This window comes from Tursiops truncatus, chromosome 13, assembly GCF_011762595.2.
Source record: "Tursiops truncatus isolate mTurTru1 chromosome 13, mTurTru1.mat.Y, whole genome shotgun sequence".
NCBI lineage: Eukaryota > Metazoa > Chordata > Mammalia > Artiodactyla > Delphinidae > Tursiops > Tursiops truncatus.
Genome location: NC_047046.1, coordinates 19,395,306 through 19,419,967, shown reverse-complemented (window position 1 = coordinate 19,419,967; position 24,662 = coordinate 19,395,306). Strand labels below are relative to the sequence as shown.

The window sequence follows — 24,662 nt, the reverse complement described above, 5'->3', positions numbered from 1 at the left end:
TTAATTCTGGGTTTGGTGGACATACCTCCGGGGCGGGGGGGCAGGTGGTGGGAGGGGTCTGTGTTCTGACCTAGAGTTTGAAAACATGGGTCTTTGGGCGGCCAAAAAACAAAACAAACCAAAAGCGAAAACAAACACGAAAACTAAACAGAATCTGGCTTTGGGCTTCCTGAAGCCCTTACCAGCTATGGCCAGATTCTCGGAAGACAGGAGAAAGAGAACCAGAGGGGAAGACGCAGCAGCCCGCACGCCTGCAGGGACAGTTATGAGACAGGCAGAGCGAGACGCATGGTGTGGATTACTCGCTTCAGTCTCTCTAAGTAGGTCTGATCACACCCATTTCATACATGAGGTGAAAGAACGTCCTCCTCAAGAGGACAGAGTTCTCATAGTGAAGTAATCTGGCTTAAAAAGAGACAGTCAGTGAGCGATGAGATTGGATGTGAGAGCCTTCGGACTCCACGCTTCTGCTGCTTCTACTCCGAACCAGGGCAGGGCGACCCCACCCCAAGGAGACTCCCACAGACTGGCAAGAGCCGATTGCTGCGTTTTCAGGAATTTTGCGAGCCAGCTGTTACACAAATACGTATTATTAAAAATTGAATGTCAACTTACAATTAAATAAATCACATTAAAGACAAAGGTAACACATACTCAAAACACACTGCTTCCTAATTTTACTAACATTCTGCCCATGCTTTTGAGTTGTTTTTGTCCATCACGTCTGTCCACTGGAGATGCCATGTAACAGTACTGCTGGGCGTGGCTTCCCAACATCATTAGCTGGAAACCAGCCCCGGGGGGAAGATTTACACCACAGAGACTGGAAAACACTACAGACCAACTGGGATTCCACCTCCGCTGGAGAGCCGGTTGTTAACCCTCTGCCAGAACACCGCCGCCCCAAGCTCTTCTCCTGGCGATCTAGCAGAGTCTTCCCAGATCCCAGTTCAAGGTGAACCTCTCCATTGCATCCATGGGAGGCTTTCTCCTCACAGGAAAATTCACCAACACAGAAGGGAGACATCCCCTCATCTCTTTTAGGCCTCACATTGTTTTCATTTTTCCCCCCCAAAAGTGGAAAATATACCCCAGAGTAACACCAAATAAATAATTCATGAACCATATATAATTGATGCTAGGTTTAAAAGAAGTAGAGCCGTGAGTGGTTGTCTATTAACTATTTATGACTGCTCGGGCTGCTGACAAGCCAGGCTTGGAGCGCAGGTCTCACCCATGCTCCCATGTTTTATTTAAACATTATTAAAAGCACACAGCCTGCAGCGAGGCCTTCCGTTCCACTGAGAATTAGACTCTGCTGCGAAGTCACCTCTGGGTCTCGGAAAGGTTAGGACTGGCTTTTGCTGGAACGGCTACTGTCTTTTTCCTTCATGTGGAGGGTGTTAGGCTGCCTCTTCCGCCCACCCTTGAATTTTTCTCTTTTGATGTGACCCCCACTCCAGTTTTTCCGTGACCTGGGGCACATCACATCACCCCTCTGCCCTGAGTCTCAGTTTGACCATCCGTAAAATGGGGAGTATCAAAGGCGTTTACCTTAAGGGTTACTGTGAGGATGAGATCAGAGCAGTGATTATTAATAGGGTGGCTTTGCTCCCCAGGGTATATCTGGCAAGGTCTGAAGGTTTTTTTTTTTTTTTTTTGGTCACACATCTGCCTTTATTGTGAGCAGCCGATGGGACACTTCCGGCACAGTAAAAAAAAAAATCAATTTACAAAAGCAGGGATTCAGTGAGGCCGCTTGGTTGGAAGCCTTGGGAGCTCATACGCAGATGCAGACCCAGAGCAGCAGGAAGAGACTCCAAAGCCCATGAAGAGGGAGGCCACTAAGGCGATGAGGAGCTCTCTGTAGATATCCCGAGTGGACGTGGTGGAGGTGACCTCCTAAGGGAAGGACCAGGCGGTGAAGAACAGGCCAATGGCCAACAGCACCACGGTCAGATGCGGACAGACAGCCGGGTTCACTGGGCTGCTGTATCTGCTCATGTCCCCAAGCTCCGTTCCGCCGGGCCCAGGGTAATCCACCACTCCGCCACCGGGGGAGATAGTTTGGATTGTGAAGACCTGGGTGGGGAGCTACTGCATCTGGTGCGTAGAGGCCAGAGGTGCTGCTAAACATCCAACACGGCACAGGACAGCCCCACGTCAGACAGTCATTCAGCCCAAAGTCAACAATGCCGAGACTGAGAAGCCCACGGCACAGGACAGCCCCACGTCAGACAGTCATTCAGCCCAAAAGGGCTGCTAAACATCCAACAGAGCACAGGACAGCCCCACGTCAGACAGTCATTCAGCCCAGAGGTCAACAATGCCGAGACTGAGAAGCCCACGGCACAGGACAGCCCCACGTCAGACAGTCATTCAGCCCAAAGTCAACAATGCCAAGACCGAGAAGCCCACGGCACAGGACAGCCCCACGTCAGACAGTCATTCAGCCCAAAGTCAACAATGCCGAGACTGAGAAGCCCTAGATTACAGCATCAAAGGCAGCATTAATTTTTATGACTCATTTTTAAAAAAGGTACTTGAATGAGGAAATACCACGTGTCTAAATCTTCTGAGGGAGAGAATGGGCTGGAGCTGGTGAGACCTTGGTCCAGATTCTAACTCAGCCCCTTAACTGGGATTGTGACTTTGGAGAAGTTGCTTCAGGTCTCTGATCTCAGTTTCTTTATTGGTGAAACAGGGATAGTTACCTCAGACGGAGAGGCTTAAAGGAGAGATCTCATGTAAAGTCCTTAACCCAACGCCCAGCACACAGTCAGCGGTAAAGCACTAGCTCTCATCAACTCTGCCCCAGCCATCGTGCGTGCGGGACGGGATGCGGCCGCAGAGCTGGCAGACTTGTGACGAAGTCTGAGTGGACCAAGAAAGAGTCATGGGAGGAGTGAAAAGAAAGGGGAAAGAAAACAAGGGAGCATCTATTAAGTGCCTACTGTGTGCTATCATCGGGCACTTTCACCTACACCATCTCATTTACTCCTCACGGCCTCCCAATGAGATCGGTTGTATTTTGCTCCCAATTTACTGATGGGGAAACTGAGGTTCTGCAGTGTTAACTTAGCCGCCCGAGGTCTCATACTTCAAGTCCAATGCTCCTTCCACCAGCCTGCAGTGAGCTGAGGTGTCCTCCCCAAAATCATATCCACTTGGAACCTCAGAATGTGACCTTTTTGGAAATAGGGTCTTTGCAGATGTAGTTAGTTAAGATGAGGTAATACTGGATTAGGGGAGCTTTAAATCCAAGGCCTGGTGTCCTTATGAGAAGAGAGGACACAGAGACAGGGCAGAGAAGAAGCCCATGTGAAGACGGAGGCAGAGATTAAAGTAATGTGGCCGTAGCCAAGGAACGCCCGGAGTCCCCAGAAGCTGGCAGAAGGAGTCTCCCTTAGAGCCTTCCGAGGGAGTGGCCCCGCTGACACCCTGACTTCAGACTTCTGGGGCCCAGAACTGTGAGACAACACACCTCTACTGTTTTAAGACAACCAGCTTTCGGCAGTCTGTTACAGCAGCCCTGAGAAGCTAATACACACCCTCCTTCTTCCCAAGAGGAGCCAGAACGACTGTGTGAGGAAATGAGAGAGAAAGAGAGAGAGAAACCACATGTCCACACCCAGTCAAGTGAGAACTTGTCCAGCAAGAGAAGCAGCGGGAGAGAGCAGGTGGCAGTGGGGGGAGGGAGGGGTTTTGTAGCTGGCGGCCAGTGGAGGAGCTGCAAGGAGAAAGAAGGAAGAGAAGTAAGAAAGGCGGAGGTGAAGAGTCTGTGTTTACATCCCGATATGTGGGTTTATCTCTGCCTTTCTGGAGATCTGGACATGGCCCACCACACGGCAGGTGTGCCCTAGACGTTTGCTGAATGCAGGTCAGAGACGATGACGAGGCTGAGACGACCACGATCAGACGGCTGCTTGCGCAAAGCTGCTGGCCAACACTGCATCCTCCATGCAATCTTCTCCATGTCTCCCGGTTCTACCAAACCACTTCCTCCTTTGCTCGCACATCCCATCCTATACCAGAAGTATTTAGAGACACATGCATCTCCTCCTCTGGAACTTGAGGTCTCCAGATGCACAGTCCCTGGTCCATTCACGTCTGCATCTCCCATAACATCAGGCACAGGGACGGGTACATGGTAGGATGCAAAGTAAAGTGTGTTGATCTGAAAGTTCCAATTTTTAAGATAATTTTTGAGCTGTTCTCTCAAAAGGTAAAACTTCAAAATGCTGTGGAAACTATTCATTCAGCAATTTCTGAGAATCTACCTGTGCCTAACCCTGAACTGGACACCAAAAGTCAAATAAAACCCACACCCCTCTCTCAGGTGCTCCCTGTCTAGGAAGACAAGAACACAAGCAATGACAATAACCCGTATGAATGGGGTGAGCACAAGGCGATGTGGGAACACAGAGGAGGTACGTGACTTAGTGACAGGTGGGGGTAACAGGGAGGGCTTCCTGGAGGTGAGCTCTGACCTGTTCCAGGCTGAGCAGGCGGGCAGAGGGATGCAGGAGAACAAAGGTGACGAGCCCAGAAATGACCTGGTGCTGGGGCCTGACACCTTTGTGCTTGAGTAGATCACGCGAGGTGACGAGGGGCAGACAAGCAAAGGCAGAGGAGGCTACAGAGGCTAGATTTCTGCGAAGAAGCTGAGGCTTTGCTCTGGAGGCAGTGGAGAGCCATGGAAGATTTCTTAGCAGAAGAGCAACACAGTAAGATGTGTCCCTTCTAGAATGACCTTTGGCAGGCAGGAGCCAGAGTGGAGGAACAGTGGGGAGCCAAGATACAAGGTAACTGTACAGGCCTAGACCAGAGGGGCTGCAGATTAAAACAGAGACAGAGGACGCGGGGCTGGGACTGGAAAGGATGGATTTGAAAAATACCTCAGTAGGATAAAATCAGCAGGTGTGGCCATTAATCTGTATGACTCAGAGACAGATCGGCCACCGTGATTTCTAGCTTGGGTCACTGGGTGCTGAGCGAAGAGTGAGCAGAGGCACCATCTAAGGTTTTCAGGGGAAAGTTAAGACTACAGAGAGTCAGGCCAAGGTGCTGAAGGGTAACCCGACAGGTGCAGCCGCCAAAGCCAGTGCATCTGGCTGAAAGCCGGCAGAGGGCAGGCCTTCCTGCCACCCTCAGCTCTAACTCTCCCAACTGTCCTTGACCGCCTTGGTCACCCTGACCTGGGGCTGAGGTGGTTTCCCCTGAGCTCTGTTAACTATTGAAAAACAACAGGATATAAACCCACGGATAAGCTGTCTTGCCACCCCAGTGGAAAAGGGACTTGAATGACTTAGAGCCAGAATATTCTTCTCTCCATAATGGTTCCTGGAGTCGCCAGGAACAGTGCATTTACGAAAATTAATGGCAAAACCTCATTTTTCTGCTTTCTGGAAAGAGAAGTTCCATCGGCGGGTAATTGATCCTGATCTGGACATGCCGGTTCGCCAGCCCGCGGTATAAATCATTCACACGGAACAACCTGCGGCCCTTTAAACCGACACCAACAGTGACAAACGGGACAGGGTGGGACAGGCGGAAAGGAACACCGAGGGGAGATCCGTCGATACCCTTCCCGCTTCTCACCAGGGCCCAGAGTGTGGAATCCTTTTTGGGGTCTCCACAGCAGAGCCATTTTTCGGCAGGGTTGGGTTGGGGGGCAACGTGGTGTCCCAGTGAAAGCTTTGGCACTGGACACGCAGGGAAGCCGATTCCAGCTCTGCCACTCCTGACTCTGCAGCCCTGGGCCAGGCGCCCCTTGCGTCCATACCTGCTGGGGCGACGTGAGTGTGAAAGAAGATGACATCTGCAAAGAGCCTAAGCCCAGAGCAACTCAGTCAATGTTTGTCCAAGGAATGAAGGAAGGAAGGAAGGTATGCTTGGCCCAGGGAGCTCAGAAATTCACTATCCCTCCCAGAGAGATGTGAGCTTTAAAAATAGAAGATGAAATGGGCAATGGTTTACTCAAAGGAGTGATTTGTGGTGATGACCGGGAGCATGATGCCAACTGGTCTTCTAGGAACCCTCCAAATCCCAGCACGCAGACCCTTGTTTTGCCTGTGAAATCTCTGAGCGACCACTGCAGAGAAACATATAAAATACACAAGCGATGGCCTTGGCAATATCTCTCCCTTCAGCACGCGCTCCTCAAGGGTGAGGGTGTGTCTTGTTCCCTGTTGGTCCCCAACATCCAGCGCTGGGTTTCGCCCAGAGTAAAACCTAGGGATAAAACCAATCGCATGAACGAAAGAACCAGAACCCTGACTGACTGCCTTGCAGGTGAAGTTTATCGAGAACACAGGGCACAGAGAAGCTCCCCCCTTCCCTTACAGGGGTAGGGTGGAGGAAGGGAGATTGGTGGCACAGACATGAACCTGAGAGGTGAGATGTCACCTCCTGGGATGCCTGGAAAAGTGCCAGGATGCCACGCAACGGGAGGGGCCTCACCAACAGCGTTCCTCTGAAAATGACAGTGTTCACTGAACTCTCCCACTGAGCAGCATTCTGTCCACACTGTGAGTGTGTAAAAATCAGGGACGTTTATGATTCCCCGCCCCTCCCCTCCAATGCCCATCCCCGTGCCAGGCCCAGAGTTGGTGTTGAATGAATAAATGGATAAATGAGAAAGTAAGAAAATATGATATCCTCTCCTCCCCCAGAGGAAATATCCCAGGGCTCAAAGGCAAGGGGCCTACTTGAGGGCAGGTCGGTTGGTGAGCTCGGGACATCCCCTATTAGGACAGGTCTGCCAGCCTAACACTGTCCCCGTGAGCCCTGCCCATGCACGGAATCACTGCAGAAACAACCGGCTGTGGAAGAACACGCCCTCCCTCCGGAGTGGGCCGAAGGGTGGCCCCCAAAAGTTACGTCCTCCCAGAACCTGTCAATATGGCCTTATCCAGAAAAAGGGTGTTTATGAATGAAATTAAAGTAAGCGCCCTGAGATGAAATCAACTTGGATTTAGAGTGGGCCCTAAATCCAATTACAGGTGGCCTTAGAAGGCAGATGGGTATCTGAGACATACACGCACAGGATGAGGAACCATGTGAAGACAGTGGCAGAGACTGGAGTGACCCGGCCACAAGCCAAGGAACACCCGGAACCACCAGAATTTGGAAGAGCACAGAATTCTGGCCTGGACCCATCAGAGGGAGCATAGACCTGCCAATACTCTGATTTCTGACTTTTGGCCTTCGCAACCGTGAGAGAATAAAATTCTCTTGTTTTAAACCACCCACTTTGTTTTAAACCACCCACTTTGGAGTAAATTTCTAAGACAGCCCTGGAAACTGATACACTGCCCAACCCCAAACACACCAAAATAAAAAGAATAGTTCAGCCTCGGTAAGCTTACCCAGAATCTTACGATGAGAAAACAGAGAAAGATGCAAGTCCCATTTTAGCATACACATAAGCTTGCTTCGCAGTTTTGACCCATATATGGGGGTTGCATTATAATCTTTTCCAGATTTTAGGGCCTTTAAAGATCCGAACATGTCCCTGGGAATGGGGGTAGGGACAGGAAAGTGGGAAGAAAGGGGAGGAGGGGAGAGGAGAGGAGGGAGAGGGAGAGCGAGGAAAAGAGCAGAGGGGAGAGGAGGAAAACCACTATCTGATGTGATGGGAAAGCCTGGTGTCCGGCCAGTTGAAGAAGACATCGGAGGAGGAGTGCTGGGGATGTTCTCTCGCTGCAGCCAGAGATGGCAGGAGGGGACACAGCTGCAAGAGCAGCAGGGCCGGTTAATGAGGAAGTTAGCCCGGCAGTTGGAAGAAAGAGCCTTTCCCTCTCCCAGGGCCAAGGCGGGTGGAGGTGCTGCCAGTCACGGAGCTTGGATCTGTCTGGGAACCTGGGTCTCTGTGCGGAGCCTCACCTCATCCCGACATGACAGCCGGGCTGCTGGCTTGTCAGGGGCAGAGCTATGGGGATGACACTGGCCGCGGGAGGCAGTGGCCCGGGAAACATACTTGCTGCAGGAGGACAAGGTGGTGAGACCTGTCACAAAACCAGAGTGGACAGGGCAGGGAGGAGATGACGACGGTGACTTAAAGCCCTCTGGGCTGAACGGCAGCACGTTCTGGGTTGTCTCAGAGAAGGCTCTATGGTGGAGGGCAAAGGGGGTGCCAGATGCCCCCCAGGCTGCAGAAGCGGAAACCTAGAGGCTCGGGGATACCTGGGCTCGCGGGGAAAAGGAGGAGTGGGCACTCTCAGACGCTCTGTGATCCCCGCAGGAAACTGTTCTCAGAAAAATACAGTGAACACTGGAGAAACCTTCCCATTGGGAAGGAAACAAATTTTAAAATGCACCTTGGGCCACACCAGGGGACAGGCATGGCTTAGTGAATAAAAGTAGAGACTACAGAGTTGGGCAGACCTGGGTTCCAAGTCTTACTTGCACGTGGCCTCAGGCAGGTAAATGTACCACTCTGGGCCTCAATCTGGCACGTGTGTCCCGTGCCTCAGTTTTCCCATCTACTTCACAGTACTGACAGGAAGATTTAAACAAGAAAGGTTTAACTCAGAACCTGGCACATAGCCAGTGCTTAATAAATGGTGGGTTTAGCATGATCTTTTTTATCTTTTATCTTTGTGGTTGCTGTTAACAGCCCAGAAAGACCTCTGACATTTACAAGGTATGACCTTGACTAATTATCTCAGCTCTGTCAAGCCTCAGTTTCCTCATCTGTAAAATGGGATAATAATACTGACTTCACAGGGTTATTATGACGCTTACACGGCATTATGGGTGCTAAGACTCCATGCAAGGGAGACATTTAATAAACATTGGTTCTCTCCTCTTTGCACGAGGCCGCCCTGCCTCTGGAGGAGAATGTGTGAGGCAGGAAGAGAAAGTCCGGAGTCTGAGACACAAACGTAGCTGGAAGTCATCCTGCAGGAGTGAATGCCACTGGCTCACTTTGGACCTGCCCCTGGCCGTTAGCAGCCCACGGCAGTGTCGGCTCACAGCCCATCCCCTTCCGGTTTCTTCCCTGCTTCCGGTCTACCCCCAAAGGCCCCAGGGACCAGGCCCTGAGGCTCCCATTCAGAAGGAAGGAGGGCTCCCCTCCTGAACCCTCCATCACAGGACCACACTCACCAGCTCCATGCACCGCTGGCTGGCCTCGACCTCCCGCTGCACCAGCTCTTCCATGTCCGCCTTCAGCTCCTCCAGGCGCCGCTGGTAATACTGGCTGTTCTCCCTCTGCTGGGACTCGGCCGTGGCTGCCTGTGAGAGCTCCTCACCCATCTTCATCAGGCTGTCCCGAAGCCGGACCACCAGGACCTGCAGCCCGGGCAGAGAGCACACGCCCACCCTGGAGTTAGAAGCCTGGGGCCCGACACAGGATGCGCCAGAAAGAAATCTTTTACTGAGTCTCTGTGCGTTTTTATAAAGTAATCAGGGTAATAATCCTGATTTCTGGTACAAGAATGAAGGAAACATAGAAAATGATAGCTGCTATTCTGAAAGGCAGTGCAGCTTAGTGACAGATGCTGAATTCATGTTCTGGGTTCAAATCCTACCTCTACCTCTTCCTGGCTGTGTGACCTTGGGCGGGTTATTAACCTCTCTGAGAGACAGGATGATGTCCGGGATGCTGTCAGGGTTGAACATGTTAAGTTACGCGGAAGGCTTAGCTTGGTGCCTGGCACACAGGATGGGCTGGGTAAGGGCTGGGAATTAAGATTTATAGCGACCTTCATTCAGCCCAAGGTTTGTGTGGTGGAGTGGCACGGTGGAAAGGACACTATGCCGGCGGTTCCAAATCCCTTCCCCAACATGGATTCTGGTTTCCCGATTTGTAAAATGAGGAAGTTTGAGCAAATAATCTCCCATAAGCCTGAGCTCTAATATTTCATGACATTTTTCTTTGTGTGTGTGTGGGGGGGGGGGTAGAAATCCACAAGGACACAATGAAACTATGAATAGAGAGAAAAGAGCCGTGAGCATCACCAGTGCTACAGAAAACCAACCCAAGGGCTGTTTTGCAGAATTCATTAGTTGGCCAACAAGTCTGGAACCAATCGATTCTGATGGGTAAATATTCGAGTGATGACATAAAATGCAGCCCACATGAATATTTTAGGTCCCTGCTAAGGACTCTGAGACCCTTTCTGGATCAGAGACTGAATAATGGCCTAAAAGAAAAGCTATGATTTGTTTCCTCTTTCCCCTTTCAACTGGAGTTTAGCAACGGTTTCAAAGGGCAACAGGAGGGTCATAAGAAGAGTGGTCCTCCAATTGTGTCCCCAAGGTACCCCATCTCAAGGACCTGGGATTCTACTAAATTCCAATAATGATGGCAGAGGGAAAAGCGAATTTGGAGACAGAATCTGCCATTTAAAGTTACTCTACAGTTGTTTTCTTCTCTGCTATCACTTGACCATGCTAGAATCAAGAAAAAATGATATGTGATATAGCTCAAATTATGTATTTAGTCATTTAAAATATAGGAGATCAAAGTTTCATGGTGATCTGCAGAGACGATTATGCCTTGAGGGACCCCTTGAGCAATTCCGAGAAGCACTGAGGGCCAATGCAAAGAATTTTTCTCTGGTCTTCATCCAGAGCAGCCTTCTTAGAGACCAAAAGCCCAACAGGGAAATGGGAGTAAATGTTTCAGAATGAGAAGAGCAGCCTCCCATCGCTCAGACATACCGTCGCCCCCTGGCTGCAGGGAGATTAGAACCTGAGACCAGGATGGAGCGAAGGTCAAGAGTCAATCTCCTCCCGTCACTGACACTACCTGGCTTTATCTTGAATAGCTCGCCTGACCTCTCTGGGGCCATCTTCTCATTCTATCCTGCATGCCCCATGGGGCTGTGATGAACATCATGTGGAATAGCTGATGTGGAAGGTTTTGGCAATGGTGATCTCCTCGGTAAATGTCCCATGCCATTGGTGTACAGAGCTAAATGCAAATACAGTCACTGAACTCCACCCCAGCCCATCCAAGTCTTACCTGTCCTTCAAGGTCCAGCACCAAAGCCACCTCCTCCTATAAGCCTCCCTGATTCCCCAGCCTGAAAGGACCTCCATCCTCCAAACCTCACAGCCCTCTCCTCCTTAGTATGCGTATTTACATACATATCTTAGCCACATCTCCTACAAAGCTCTATGCTTCTGGAAAGCAGAATCTATTTAATACATCCGTCTTCCACACACCCAACACAAAGCCTAACACACACTAGGGGCAAAATAAATTTCTGCTCAAAACAAGTGTCGGGTGCATACGCGGATGAGTGAGTGGATGGAGATGGGCAGAACTGGATCAATGGATAAAAACATGGACTGACAGAGGGGTCAAGGTCTGTAGGGGAAAAAAAGAATAGAGGAAGAGAAGAAAAAATAGAAAAAGGAAGAAGAACAAATGGAAAAGGGGGATGATGGATGGACCAGTGGTGGTGGATGGAGATGGAGACAGAGGAGGTGACTAGGCTGAGTGAATGGGGAGCCTGTGGGACAGGAAGGAGGGATGGAGGAAGGGAACTCAGGAGATGGATGAGTGATACAGATCCAGACAAAGGCATATGAGTGGGCAGGTGGATGGAGTTTACGTGAAAGCCCTCATAGCTCTAGGCCTGAGCAATATTTACACGCCAACAAGTACCTCAAATCTCTTGATCTGCACTTTCTGGAACCCCGTCTTGTTCTCCAGGTCACAGATGACCGCCTCCTGCCTGCTGACGATGGCTCGGTCCACGGTGGACTGCTCCAGGTACTCAATGCGCATCTGGGCCACCTGCAGCTGGGGACACACCCAAGAAGGCCACTGACCACGTGGCAGCCCCGAGTCCCAGAATCGGGGGTCCCAGCAAGACCCAGCCCCGGGCCCATCCACGCTGCTGCTTCCCCGCTCAGGTGCACAAGCACGAACTGCTGGATCCCAGCTGAGGACCCCACACGGGGCGCTGCCCCTTCCTGTGCCTTCAGCTTCCAACAGGCCTTCCACTCAGTGCCTCTCTTACCTCTTCCTCCTGCCCTGATGAAACACCAAGCCAGTCAGTGGACAGTGAGCTTTAGCATCGAGAACACAACCAAGAGCAGGTGTGGGAGCCAAGCACATATTTCGGGGTTCCAAACCTGGCTCCCCACTTTCTAGCTGGGTGTGTCGGGCAAGTCAGTGTTTTCCCTTGAGGCTTGTTTCTTCATTTTTGTGTGTGAAGGAGATCAGTGCCTGGTACACAGCAAGCACCCAGCAAGTGGCCACTCCTGCTGTCATTTTTGTTCCGCTTGCTGTCACTCTGTGCCCAAAGATACTGCTGGAGACTAGGTCACTCTGACAGCCACGCTAAGTGGGCACACGCAACGGTTCTAGAAGAGCTTTGAGAATTTCATGGATGATAGCAACCCACTAGGTAATGAGGGAAATTTAGGGGTTTTTGGAGGAATCATGACTTCAAAGGAAGATGTCACAAAGGATGACCAGACCCTTCTCCTTGGAGCCATTTCTCAGGGGTAGACATCCTGCACGGAATCCCTGATGAGCCTCACTGCGTGGGGCATCTATGGACCCTGAACAAGCATGGGTAGGAGTGTGTGTGTGTGTCCTCTCTCCCCCTCCCCCCCGTCTCCCCCTGCTTGGGATTGTCCTCAATCCATCTGTCATGCAACTGACGCTGAGTGAATGAATGAATGACAGTTCCCAGGATCCTCCCCCACAACACGGCGACTCTGAGCACGTACTTGTTCTTGAAGCTTCTGCTTCTCCTTCTTGGCTTCCTCTAGCTGCAGCTGCAGTTCCTGGATCTGCCCAATGTCGGCAGCAGACTGGTAAGACGAAAAATGTCACATTGAGACCACAGGCTTTGCTGGAAGTCCCTTCTCCCCCTGCCCACAGATGTCTACGTGTCACAGAGCATGACAACAGCTGGTTCTAAAGGGCACCTCACATTCTCCCCAGTATCCCTCATCTCGGTGTGCACCCAGTCACTCCCACCACACAGGCCCTTAGCTTCGGTCAACTGTCCAGCGCTTTACTGTACACCCTTGAGAGCCCAGACAGAATGAGCTGGCTGCGGCACCAGGACCAGAATTCTGAGGGAAGAGAACTATTCTAGGTCAGGTAACTGGGATTCTAGACCTGGATACCAGCCTTGGCAAGCCACAGAACCACTCTGTACCTCAGTATCCCCATCTGTAAACTGGGCTGATAGTCTCTGCTGAGACCCTCTACATAGGGTTTGTCCACAGATTAAAATGAGGCAATGGAGAGTAAAAGTCCTTTAAAAATGAGCTGAACCAAACTGTTGAACGCGACTTCCCCAAAGAAAAGAATTCCAGAGGACAGGAGGGCCTCTAGCTTTCTATTTTCCACAGGTATTTATTATTTAAATTATTTATAATGGGCATATGAATCTACTGCTTCTGTAAATGAACAAATAAACTTCCATTCTGAATGAAAGTAAGTGTGATTCACAGTTGCTATTTACCTGTGTAGCACTTATCCCTCCAAGGTCCTAGCACCAGGGAGTGGCCCGACAACAGCACCTTCTCACTGTCCCCACCTACCCCCCCAAGGCCACCAAGGCTTCTTGCAGCGGCAGCCACTACCTGAGCAATGAGGTCCTTGTGCTTCTGCATGAGGTCATTCAGGTCATCCTGGTCCTCCTCGATGTGCTTCAGGAGGTCCGCCCTCTCAAACTGCAGCCGGTACAGCTGCTGGTCCACCTGCGGCGGCAGGACGATGGTGGGTGAGAGAAAGGGGGGTAAAGGGGGACTACAGGGGGCTGATAAAGAGCAAAGGCGGGGCTGGACTTCCCTAGCGGTCCAGCGGTTAAGACTCTCCGCCTCCAACGCAGGTGGCGTGGGTTCAATCCCTGGTCGGGGAACTAAGATCCCACATGCCGTGCAGCCAAACAATTTTTTTAAAAATTAAAAAAGAAATTAAAAAAAAGAACAAAGGGGGACTTGCCTGTGGGTGTGTCAGGTGAGTGACACAGGCAGACCACGGCTGTGTCAATGAATGCTGTGTGTGTGTGTGTGTGCTGGGCCTGTCTGCGACTGCGTGAATGCAGCATGTGTGTACGTGAATGGATATATGACCGTGTAAGCCTACCTGGGAATCTACATACATAGAGTTTAAGTATGCATGGTGCATGTGTGTCAGTGATCTCAATAAATATGGCTGAAGTTAAATGTATATCTTACCTATGAGGCCATTTATTTTATATGTGTGTCTGGTGATTCTGTATGTGAGTGTGTACATTCATCCCTGCGTGCGCATGTGTGTGATGTTTGCGGGCAAGTTCCCCTTGATCTAGCACAAATAAAATCTGGGACAAAAGGGCCAATGGGGATCTTGAGAAAAGCTTTTGCCAATAAATCTCTAGCTCTGTCTAAACTTCGGATCTCACATGTTGCGTATAAATTTGAGCCAACCCTGTACATCCAGACGGGGCGCTTAGAAACCCACACCCAATCTTCACCAACATAACAGATCCATAGTATATGTTCATTTGTTCCTGTTCAGTGCTGAGCACACAGCAGGCCCATTACAGATGGCTGGGTCTCTCTTAGGAGTGAGCCCAAGTGGGCCCCCAGGACTACCCTTGGCTCTTAGAAGAAAGGATGTGAAGAAGTAGCCCAACAATGGTGACCAAGTGCTCTCGGGGGTGGGGTGTGTGTGTGTGTGTGTGTGTGTGTGTGTGTGTGTGTGTGTACGTACAGTAGGTCTACAATAGATGGCTGGGAGCTGCTTCCAGTGGTGGGCACAGTGTGGGCTCACAATAGATAGCTGTGCTCCCACGTCAGGTGCTGAGCGAACAACAGGCGCGTACTGGAAGCATCCGCATGGGGCTGAGCACACACTGGGTCCACAGCAGGGCTCCTGGCCTCCCTTCGCACAGGTGAGCACCAGCTGACCCCCACGTGTGCCCTTACACCTCTGTAACGCTCAGCTCTGAGTAGGCTGCCTGTGCTCTCGGAGCGTCCAGCACCCAGTAGGTCTACAATGGATGTCTGTACCTCCAAGCACAGTACAGTGAGTGCCCCGGCCCCTCCTCTAATGCTGCGCACACAGTCGGCCCCCCACCCCGGGAGGGACCGGTACCAGGCTCTTGCTGCGGGTCATGCTCTCCAGCTCGCTGTGCATGTTCTCCAGGTCGGCCGTCAGCGCCTTCTGGGTCTTCAAGGCATCCTCACACTTGGCTTCACTCTGCTGCAGCTGGACCAGGCAGGAGGGGGAGGGGAAAGGGAGAGAGGCCTTGTGACACTGTCTCCTGGAACGTCCCTCCCCTCCAGCCCAGCCCGGCCCCTCCCAGGCAGAAGAGTACTTTACAGGCGACGCCCCCCTCCTCACGGGTGTTCATCAACCCACAGAGGGGGAAGCAGAGGTGTTTGCAGTAGGGGTAGCTGGGTTCTGAGCCCACTCAAAACTGAACTAGCACTGCCCCACGAAGTAAAGCCAGGCCACCCCCAATTCAGGGCCAGGAGCGAGTCCCCAGTTCCATTCAGCAGATATTCGCTGCCGCCCCTCAGTGCCAGACATGGGGCTTGCACAGAACAGTCAAGGTGGCCCCTGCCCTCCCGTGGGGGAGACAGGCAGGGACCGGGAGTGACAGCGCCTCTGAGGGCACCAGGAAGGGGAGGGTATGGGGACCCCGGAACACAGGATGGGGGCTGGGAAGCCTTCCTGGAGGAGGTGCGCACAGTTCGTTCAGTGGGGACTTGCCAAGTAGATATTTTTAACCAGAGTTGTGAACCCCTTTTAAATGGTAGGCAAAATATTGTGTGTGTGAGCATTTCCTGGTACATGACTTTCACTAGATTCTCGATGGTTAAGAGCCACTGACTCAAAGCTTCTCCTCCTCACTCTCTTTCTCTTCCTTCCGTCCACATGTACACAGCAGGCCTCCTATCCTAGCAAAGTGGGGCCGTGGAGATAGGTACAATGACCTGTGTGGCCCCAGAAGACATTCTCCCCCGGAGAGAACACATTCACGCACGAACCCTAAGTTTGTTCTGCGATTGAGTTTCCCCCTGATTTCTGAACCCTAGAATCTCCAAGCAGAAAACCACCTCATAAATCACTGAAGGCAAACACTTGAGGTTCAGAGACGGGTGGCATCTTGTCTGAAGTCACAGAGCTACAGGAGCAAAGACACCACTTGTATTGTCCAGACCAGCTCGCTTTCTCAACTGCCAGGCCACTGTCCCTCCCAAACAGTAAATGACATTAAGGCTGGTGCTAACAGGGGAAAAAGAAAAGCCAACTCGACCCCTACTGAAAGGACATGCACGCAATCTGATCCCCGAGGCCACCCAGTGAAGGGGGGCGCACTGATTTATGAAAGGAAAATGAGGGGGCCAGGGCAAAGGATGCCCCAAGGACAGCTGGCCAAGGCGGGGCTCTGTGGGGAGAGTCCGCCTGGGACCATTTTCATCTTCCAAACTGGGCAGAGAACATCTTCCTCGGAATGTCCAGGAGCTCACCCCAGATGCCAGAAGAAGAGTAACGACACGGGAGGTGGGGAGCAGGCGGGCTGCCGTTCGTTCCAATATCCCCTGTCAGTCCTCCTGGCAGATCTGGGAGGTGTGCACTGCTAATACCCCCCTTACGCGGGCTGGGAAACCGAGGCCCCAGCCTCCTCCCGCAGCTTCCCCACACGGCACCCTAATCCCAGCCCCACCCCACTGCCAGCAGCCTCAGCCCACAAAAGCCCCATCTTCAAGGCGCCAAGGAAAGCGTATTTCTGCAGCTGGGCTCCGTGCTGGGCCTGGGAGGAGGGCTCGGTGGCCCGTTTCCCTCAGCGACTGGAAGGGATCAAGACACACTGAGAAAAATGATGTGGAGCAAGGGAGGTGACTGGCGTTGTTAGAGCATAATCGACAGAGGAAATGAGAAGTCAGGCGCAGTCTCATCTTCCCCGCAGGCGACTCCAGGGCCTCTGGGAAGGCCGGGGGCGGTGGGGGGTGGGGTGGGCTGGGGATGGAGGGCTGCCCAAAGCCAGCCCTGGATTCACGCATAAGTCAGAGGCCCTGCTAAGGAGAGGCATTTAAACTAAGACCTAAATGATGCAAAGGAGACAGCCAGGTAGAGCTTTAAGTGGAAAGGTGCCCTGAGTGGAGGCAACAGCAAGTGCAAAGGTCCTGAGACAGGAACAGGAAGGAACTCGGTGCTGCAGAACAGAAAGACAGCCAGTGGAGCTGGCCAGCTACACAGAGGCGGCCAGGAGGAGGCGATGCTGAGGAAGCGGATGGGGATCACATGAGCCAGGACGCAAAGCTTAGCTTTGTCTTTAGTCTGTAGGAGAACCACAGCTGCTCTCTGGGGACCGAGGAGGAGGGTGGCATGATCTCCCTCTGGCTGCTGCGGGGACGAGGGGCTTTGGCGGACAAGAGTAGCAACAGGGCAGCCAGAGAGGATGCTGCTGTGGTCTTCCAGGAAGAGGGTGGCGGAGGTGCTCCAGTCGGAGAGGAAGGAGAGGAAGCGGAGAGAAATGGAAGGGTCTGCACAGGGCGGTGTGCAAGGAACAAAAGAAATGGGCAGGCAGGAGCGGATGCGCCAGCGTGGGAGAGGATGTCAGATAACTAGCAGTGGAAGGGAGGTGGCCGGCGGGGCCCCGCTGCCAGGCCAAGTTGCTCGGCCCAGGGCCAGGAGGCAGGCGAGAGCCATTGGGAGTAGCTCGACAGGGCAGAGCCGATAGACAACAGCAGTTCCCATCTGCTGAGCGCCCCCTTCAGCTGAAGGAGGGTTTCATCAACATGATGCCGCTGGATCTCTGGAGAAAGAAGGCTCTATTTTTATTCCCATTTTACAGATCGTACACCTAGACATGCTCTTTCCTTTCCCCAGTCTCCCTGGAGCAAGCAGGGAGAGGGACGATTTATCCCCAGGCAGAAAGGAGCGCAGAGACAGCATGCAGGCAGTGGAGGGCCTGCCGGCATTAGTCCTAGCTCCCACCGGGCTGGAGAGAGGACTATCTCGGCCCTGATGGTTTGGGCGTGAGTGGCCACACCGGCTACTGTTGCCTGGGGACCATTTCCAGGGCCCTGGGCTCTAGCTGCCTTGCTTCACAATAGCGCCACAACACCTCTAGGAGAAAGGCGCCACCGTGGGGACCAACTGAGCTCGGAGGAAACTGAGGCTCACTCAGGGGAAGCAACTTGCTCACAGGCACACGGCCGGCAGCAGAGGAGCCTGGTTGTTCCAACTCCAGGGCCCAAACCTTAACCACTGGGCTCCGCTGCCCCCCATGGAAAGCCACTCTCTGGAAAGAGTAACATGGATTAAAATAAAGAGAGAATTCCAACTGCGGAGAAGACAGCCCAGTGGCTTGGTGCTACCCTGCAAGCCACTCAAGCCGTGTCACAGTGACCTGAGCCAGGCGGGGACTATAGAATGAGAGGTAGACACATCAGGAAGAACGGACAGAACTCGGAGTCTGAACCCACGTGGCGGCGCCGAGGAAACACATCGTGACCGGAGCCTTCCAGGGACGCGTGAGTTCATCCCAAAGGGAAGAGGCAGGAAAGCAACCCGTGTGGCAGCTGCTAAGCACCAGGTGCACCACGAGCGGGGCCAGAGCGTGGGCACTGGGGCCACACCTGGGGGGGCTGCCTCTCGAGCCAGTCACTGAACTCACCACGCCTCCGTTTCCTCATCTGTAGAGTGGGGACGGTCACATCCTACCACCCGTGCGGGATAAACCAGTGACAACGTGAGCGTGCTTCGCACAGCACCTGGCACTGAGAAAACGCCAAAAAAAGCAACGGTGGATGTCGCTGTTGTTTGTCTCCTTCAGCCCTTAACAGCCTGAGAAGTGGGGACTTTTAACCCCGTGTTAGAGGTGAAAGTACCAGAGGCCAAGTGAGCTGTCAAGGTCACAGGGCCAGGGGGAGGCAGGGCCTGGACCACAATCCCAGGGAGGGCTTTTAGGCTTCCTGGCAGACTGGGATGTATGCAGGGAGGGTGCCAACCCCAGAGGCACACAAGTCAAGCAGGCCCAGGTTTTTGCTGGACCTGGGGCTATTGCAGCAACACTAGGAATCCCCCAGCCCGTGGCCTCCGCCGGGCAGGCCCGGGATTGCTGCTGGCGAGCCGTCCTAATGCTGAGCTTTAAAAATTTCCATTTATTACACTTCAGGGAGCAGGAAGAAATACAGGCCATCTCGGGCTGATCTTCCATTATGGTTGACGTGGCGTTAAGAATAACTCACTGCACATTATTTCCATATTGGGGCTGTTTGACGTTTTTATGAAGTCAGGTGGCAAATGGTGTCAGGGCTGAGATCAGATCCCTCAGTGGTGCGATGCTGCCGCCGCTGCTCTAACAGTGTCTTCCCGGGAGGAGGTCCGCTGGAGCAGTCAGAGAGCAGCCAGCTGACAAGCGACTCCCCAGGAAGGGTTCTTGGGGTCCCACCTCCAGCCCCGGCAGCCAGCCTGGCTATGAGGATCCCACACCCCTTTCAGCTCCAAGTCACCACCCAGTCCCCATGGACAAGCCCTCCCAGGTTCCAAGCAGACCTCCACAGCATGGGGTGGGGAGTGCTGGGGGAGACAAAGGCCCCCCGGGATCTCCATCCCTCTCCAGACCCAGCGTGGGGCGGGACCCACACGGGCTCTCAGTGACACAACTGATTTGATTTTCGTACAAGTTCACGTTTTTCTTTCCTTCCGTATCTTGTTTCTTGCAAAATCAATACAATAACTTGAAAAGTATGTGGGTACAAAGCACCAAAATGCCTTTAACAGCCAGAAACTCATCTCCCCCTCGCACACGTCCGGTCACGCTACCATTCACTCACTAGATCAGCCACCCTTCCCCAGGGGCTGCTGAAAGGCAGGGTGTCATTTCCTCCCCAGCCCCTGAGCCAGGAGCCCTCTACCAGATGGACACCTTTGCGCATGCACGGGGGGTGTTGAAGCTCTGGGGACATGTGGCCTGGGGACATGCGGTGAGGTCCTGACTCTTGGACCAGTGTGGGAGGACACTGAGGGTCCTCAAAGCCTGAGCTCTGGGGGGCAAGACGAGACGAGCGGCATCCAGGCTCGAAGCGCTGCAGCGGCCCGGGGGGCTGCCGTGCACATGGGCTAGGAGCCTGCGCTCTGACACGGCGCCAGGCGTGGCTCTGCCGCCACTCATTTAACCCTGACGACAACATGTGGAACTAGGGTCAATGGCCATTCTTGTTGCTACTGTTGAGGAAACTGAGGGGTAGAGGGGTGAAGTGACTTACCTCAGGCCACCCCGGTACTACGGGGCAGAGCTGGCAAATGCAACCAGGCAGCCTGGCCGCCAGGCTGTTATGCTGCACTCCCATGACAGCAGTGCCCACCACACGTGTTCCAGAGGGAAAATCTGGTGATGTGACTGCACACGCCTGCTCTCATTTCTTTTGACAGCAGCATCCTATCTTCTCTGCAAAGAATGTCCACCCCCCAAATGTCCACGATGGGGCCAACCCTCCTCCCTGAAGCCCAGAGAAGATGCATGCAACTCAGCCTAGCCAGGCAGAGCACCACCTCCTGCTGGCCATAGTAGTTGGTCGTGGGACAACAGCACGACTGACACCAGGATTTTGTCTGTGACTACGGACACAAGATTGGCTCTTTCTGATGCAAGATATAAGCTTGGAGTGTCTGGGGGCCCTCCTGCCACCAAGAAGGAAGAGATTGCCTAAGAATACAAGGTGACATCAAGGTCCTTGAGGCAAGAGACACATTCTTGATGACATGGTTGGAGCACCTAGATCCAGCCAAGCCTGAAGGCAATCACAGCCTCAGAACTTTTGGCCAATAACGTCCCTTTTTCTGCTTGAGCAAATTTGAGCTGGGTTGCTGTTACCCAGAACCCAGATACAGGCTGAGTGAACAAGTGAGACGAGCTGATACACACACAGGGTCAGCCACAGAGTAAACAGTCAGAACTGCGGTGAGGGTGCTTGCTGATGCTCTTCCGTCACAGGCTGGATCAAATCTCCCTCCAAAACCCTGTGACAGAATAACAAACATCTGTTTAGCTATTCTGTGTATGGATCCCTCCTCAGAGGGGGATAAACAGTCCCCCTTCTGGACTGTTCAATGGGGAGCAGAAGGAGGAATGGACTTCTTCAGCACCAACCGTATCAGGCACGGTATAGGCCTTGATGCTTATTATGACCATAGCCCACAACAGCCCTGCAAGGGAGGAATCAGCCTGGGCAGGGGAGTGACCTGCCCAAGGTCAGAGTCAAGTCCATGAGACACTAAACCCAGGCTGTTTCTGGGCCACCACCAGCCCCCTCTGCACACAGTCTTTTTCTATTGCTGAATTCATCTCAGGCGTTCTCTCCCCAGCACCCACCCTCTCTCATTCAGTGGGAGGGCGATTGAGATTCCCAGCACACAGACAGCAACTACAAACCAATGAATAGCATTACTCTCCTATGCAATGCCATCTGCCCGCTTTAAATACCTGGGTAAAATGTTTGCTCTGGACTTATTAAGCTACGAGATGAGTAGGCTCGACACACGGAATGAGGTGGGGAAAGAGGGAAAATTCTGATATTTCAGCAGAGCGGTTAGAACCTGGATTTCTGGGTCTGATTGAACAACTCCGAAGATTTAAAAATACCACATTGCAAACGCCACGGGGAAGTGCTCTAAGAAATGGTGGCTTTGGCAGGCTGATCTCAACACATCCCAGGCCTCGACATCCCATCAGTGCACTTGGAAGAGTCAACCTTCAGTAGGAAGGCTTTCCCTGAAGGGAATCACCAATATCTCAAACTACAGACAGCCCAGATAGGGAACAAATTTAGTAAATGCAACATATTAAAAATGTCAGGTCAGGCCCACCAATGGTCTCTCCAACTCAGAAGCTTGATGACAGTGGCCTCAAGGGAAAATGCCTCAGACCATATGGTGATTCCTCTCTGTGTCCTTGATCGCCAACTATTTGGGCATATACTAAACATTCCATGATTTTCCTTACGTTGTGCTAGACAACCGTCGCTTATGGATGCACTGAAATGCCTTCTGAGGATTTACCGTTTCTATCATCTTCATCTTCAGAGCAACAATCATCATGATGAGCAGTGGAAGAATAACTGCTTTCTGTGGATGCTGACCACGTGTCTGTTCACTTGCAACATGTACCGCGTCTATGAAGTACACAGTTTCATCTTCATTTTATCGATGAGGAAACGGAGGCTCAGAGAGGTCAGTTAATTTGTCAAGGTCACACAGCTATTAAACGGTGACCGGAGCCAGGACACGAACTGAGGTCTCTTAAACGCACGGCTTTTCCTTGTAAGCCCTGTGGCATGTGCTTACCACCTGCTGAGTAAAGCAGGTCTCCTTTTACTTGTTTTAAGTCTGTTTCTTTGAGGGTTTAGGAGTCCTTTCTAATTTTGTATCATAGGATCTAAGGACGGCACAGGTCCTACATGATAGAACAGGCTTCAAGAATTTCCTTCCTGACTTCCCTCTGGTGACAATGGATTTGTAACACACAGGTGCTCTCCAAAGAGAGAAAGAAAAAAAAAAAAACAAAACACCTGGAAAAGCAGAAAAAAATACTCAAAAAAGGTTCTCCCTGCCCTCATCCTATTCACAGCCCCCTCCTTTTAAAATTATATTCCAGCTCTCCTCTAAATAATCAGTACAACGTCTGAGGGCCTCCACGTCTGTCTTCCCGCTGGACAGCGGGCTCTGGAGGGCCACTGGGTCTTGCTCACCTCTGGGGGCCCACACAGTAGGGACGCCACACCCACGTGCTGAGGCAAGGCCGCGAGGGCAGCTCAGCGCATCACTGAGCCGGCCCCTGTCAGCGGGGCTGCCCACGTCTGCAGCCTGAGTTGCCCACCACCCACGGCGGCTCGCAGGAGCCCCGAATGCCCCTCGGAGGCCACCCGCTGCCTGGCCGCCCCCGGCTCCTCCCGAGCACAGATCTCTGACCCCAATGCCAGCAGGTGTCCAGAGAGAGGCTCCATGGGAAGGACAAGGGGCGGGGGCAGGACCCTGCCTGTAGGAGCAGATGAGCTGGATGGGGAGAGCAACCACAGACACGTTCACCAAACCCTGGGGCCCCGAGCAGGGCCCTTTCTGTAAAGCTGGAAGGAAGTCTGTCCAGGTTACACGGGGGCAACCCAGTCAAGGCCCAGCTTCCGGGTGGGCAGGGCAGAGGGTGTTCTCATGAGACTTCCCTTTAATAAAAGGGTTCTTTTGCACACACAAAAATACACACATACTTGAAAAGCACCAGGAGAGCTTAAGTCTTCCTTCCTCACTTTACAAAAGAAAGCTCTGAAGCCGCCCACCCTCCCCACCTGCTTGAGGCAGTGCACACTGGGGAGGGGCTGGATGGCCTCCAGGGGTACACGCTACGGAAATGCACACACATGTGCCTCCCCCATGTAAGAGAGCGTGGGGAAACGTTCATAGCAGCTCCATTCCTAACCAAAATCTAGATGACTTATTTGTCCGTCAATAGCAAAGTGGCTAAACTGTGATACAGTCTCATACACCAGCAAGGAGAATGAAGCAGCTGCGACATACGGTAACATCAGCAGGTCTCGTCTATATCAATGGAACAAAGAAAACGAGACACAACGCGAGAACAGGTGGAGGGCGGGAACTCAGCCAAGGGGTAACATGAGCGGATGAGTGACCGAGGAACAGCTTTTAAATGCGCATCTGGTTCACTGGCTTCTCCCCTAAGCCTACGGGTACCTTTCGACAACAGGTCTTACGGAGAGGCCCAAACTACTTAGGGCTTGAGGCGCTGGCTCTACGGTGACCAGCTCACCCGTTTGCCTGGGACTTTTTTGGTTTTAAAATCAGAAGTCCCGTGTCCCGGGAACACGCTCAGACCCACACAAATCCAAATGGCTCTGAAGTGAAAAACACGTAGCTTCAGATTCCAGGGCACCCAGATGGAGGAACCTTCCAGCACACAGCTGGCCTGAACTCTCCCAAAATGCCAGCGTCATAAAATACAAAGCCAGACTGAGGCTCTATGGACGGTATCACGAAACTGAGCACAGGCTGTTAACACGTTCTAGGTTGGATCCTGAACAGGGAGAAAAACTGTTACAAAGAACATCAGTAAAACAACAGGCAGAATTGGAATAGTCAGCAGATAAGGTCAGGGGTCAGCAAACTTCTCCTTCAAGGACAAGCCAGACAATATTTTAGGCCGTGCAGGCCGAGAGGCGAAACTGAAGTATACGTGCAGGTACTTATCTAACTGTAAATGTAGCCGTTTGAAAACGAAAACCATTCTTAGTTCTCAGGCTGTAATAAGAAAAACAAAAACAAGACAACAAAGAAAAAACGGGCAGCCTGGGCTGGATTTGGCCTGTGAGCCATAGTTCACGAACCCCTGCATTAGAAAACAGTATTTTATCAATGTTAAAATTTCCGATTTTGATTAGGGTAAAGGGACCTCATGTCTGTAACTTGTTTTCAAATAATTCAGAGAACGTGATTTAGTGAGAAAATGATAAAGCAAATGTGGCAAAATGTTAAAAAGTGAGGGCTCTGGGTGAAGGATCCAGAGAAGTCCTTTGAATTATTTTTGTCATTTTTTGGTAAATTTGAAATTCTTTCAAAGCACATTATTTAAAATACATCCCAGTTGCCCCCCAAACTCTGTGACTTTGGGCAGGATTCTCACACGCTGAGCTTCCTCCCACATAAAATGGGCCTAATACCAGCTGCCTCC

The 24,662-nt window shown here is 52.2% G+C and overlaps 1 protein-coding gene and 1 pseudogene across 1 annotated transcript in view; both read right to left on the bottom strand.

The window, feature by feature from the left end:
* Window positions 1–24,662, bottom strand: part of MYO18B (myosin XVIIIB) — a 221,001-nt gene that overhangs the window by 53,249 nt on the left and 143,090 nt on the right. Inside the window, exons 34-38 of the mRNA XM_033837911.2 lie at window positions 15,065–15,178; window positions 13,567–13,683; window positions 12,700–12,783; window positions 11,624–11,761; window positions 9,112–9,297 (exon numbers count right to left, since the gene is read on the bottom strand). Coding sequence (XP_033693802.1) covers window positions 9,112–9,297; window positions 11,624–11,761; window positions 12,700–12,783; window positions 13,567–13,683; window positions 15,065–15,178 — 639 coding nt within the window. The remainder of the gene's footprint in view (window positions 1–9,111; window positions 9,298–11,623; window positions 11,762–12,699; window positions 12,784–13,566; window positions 13,684–15,064; window positions 15,179–24,662) is intronic.
* LOC117307629 (dolichyl-diphosphooligosaccharide--protein glycosyltransferase subunit TMEM258 pseudogene) lies at window positions 1,781–2,214 on the bottom strand (annotated as a pseudogene).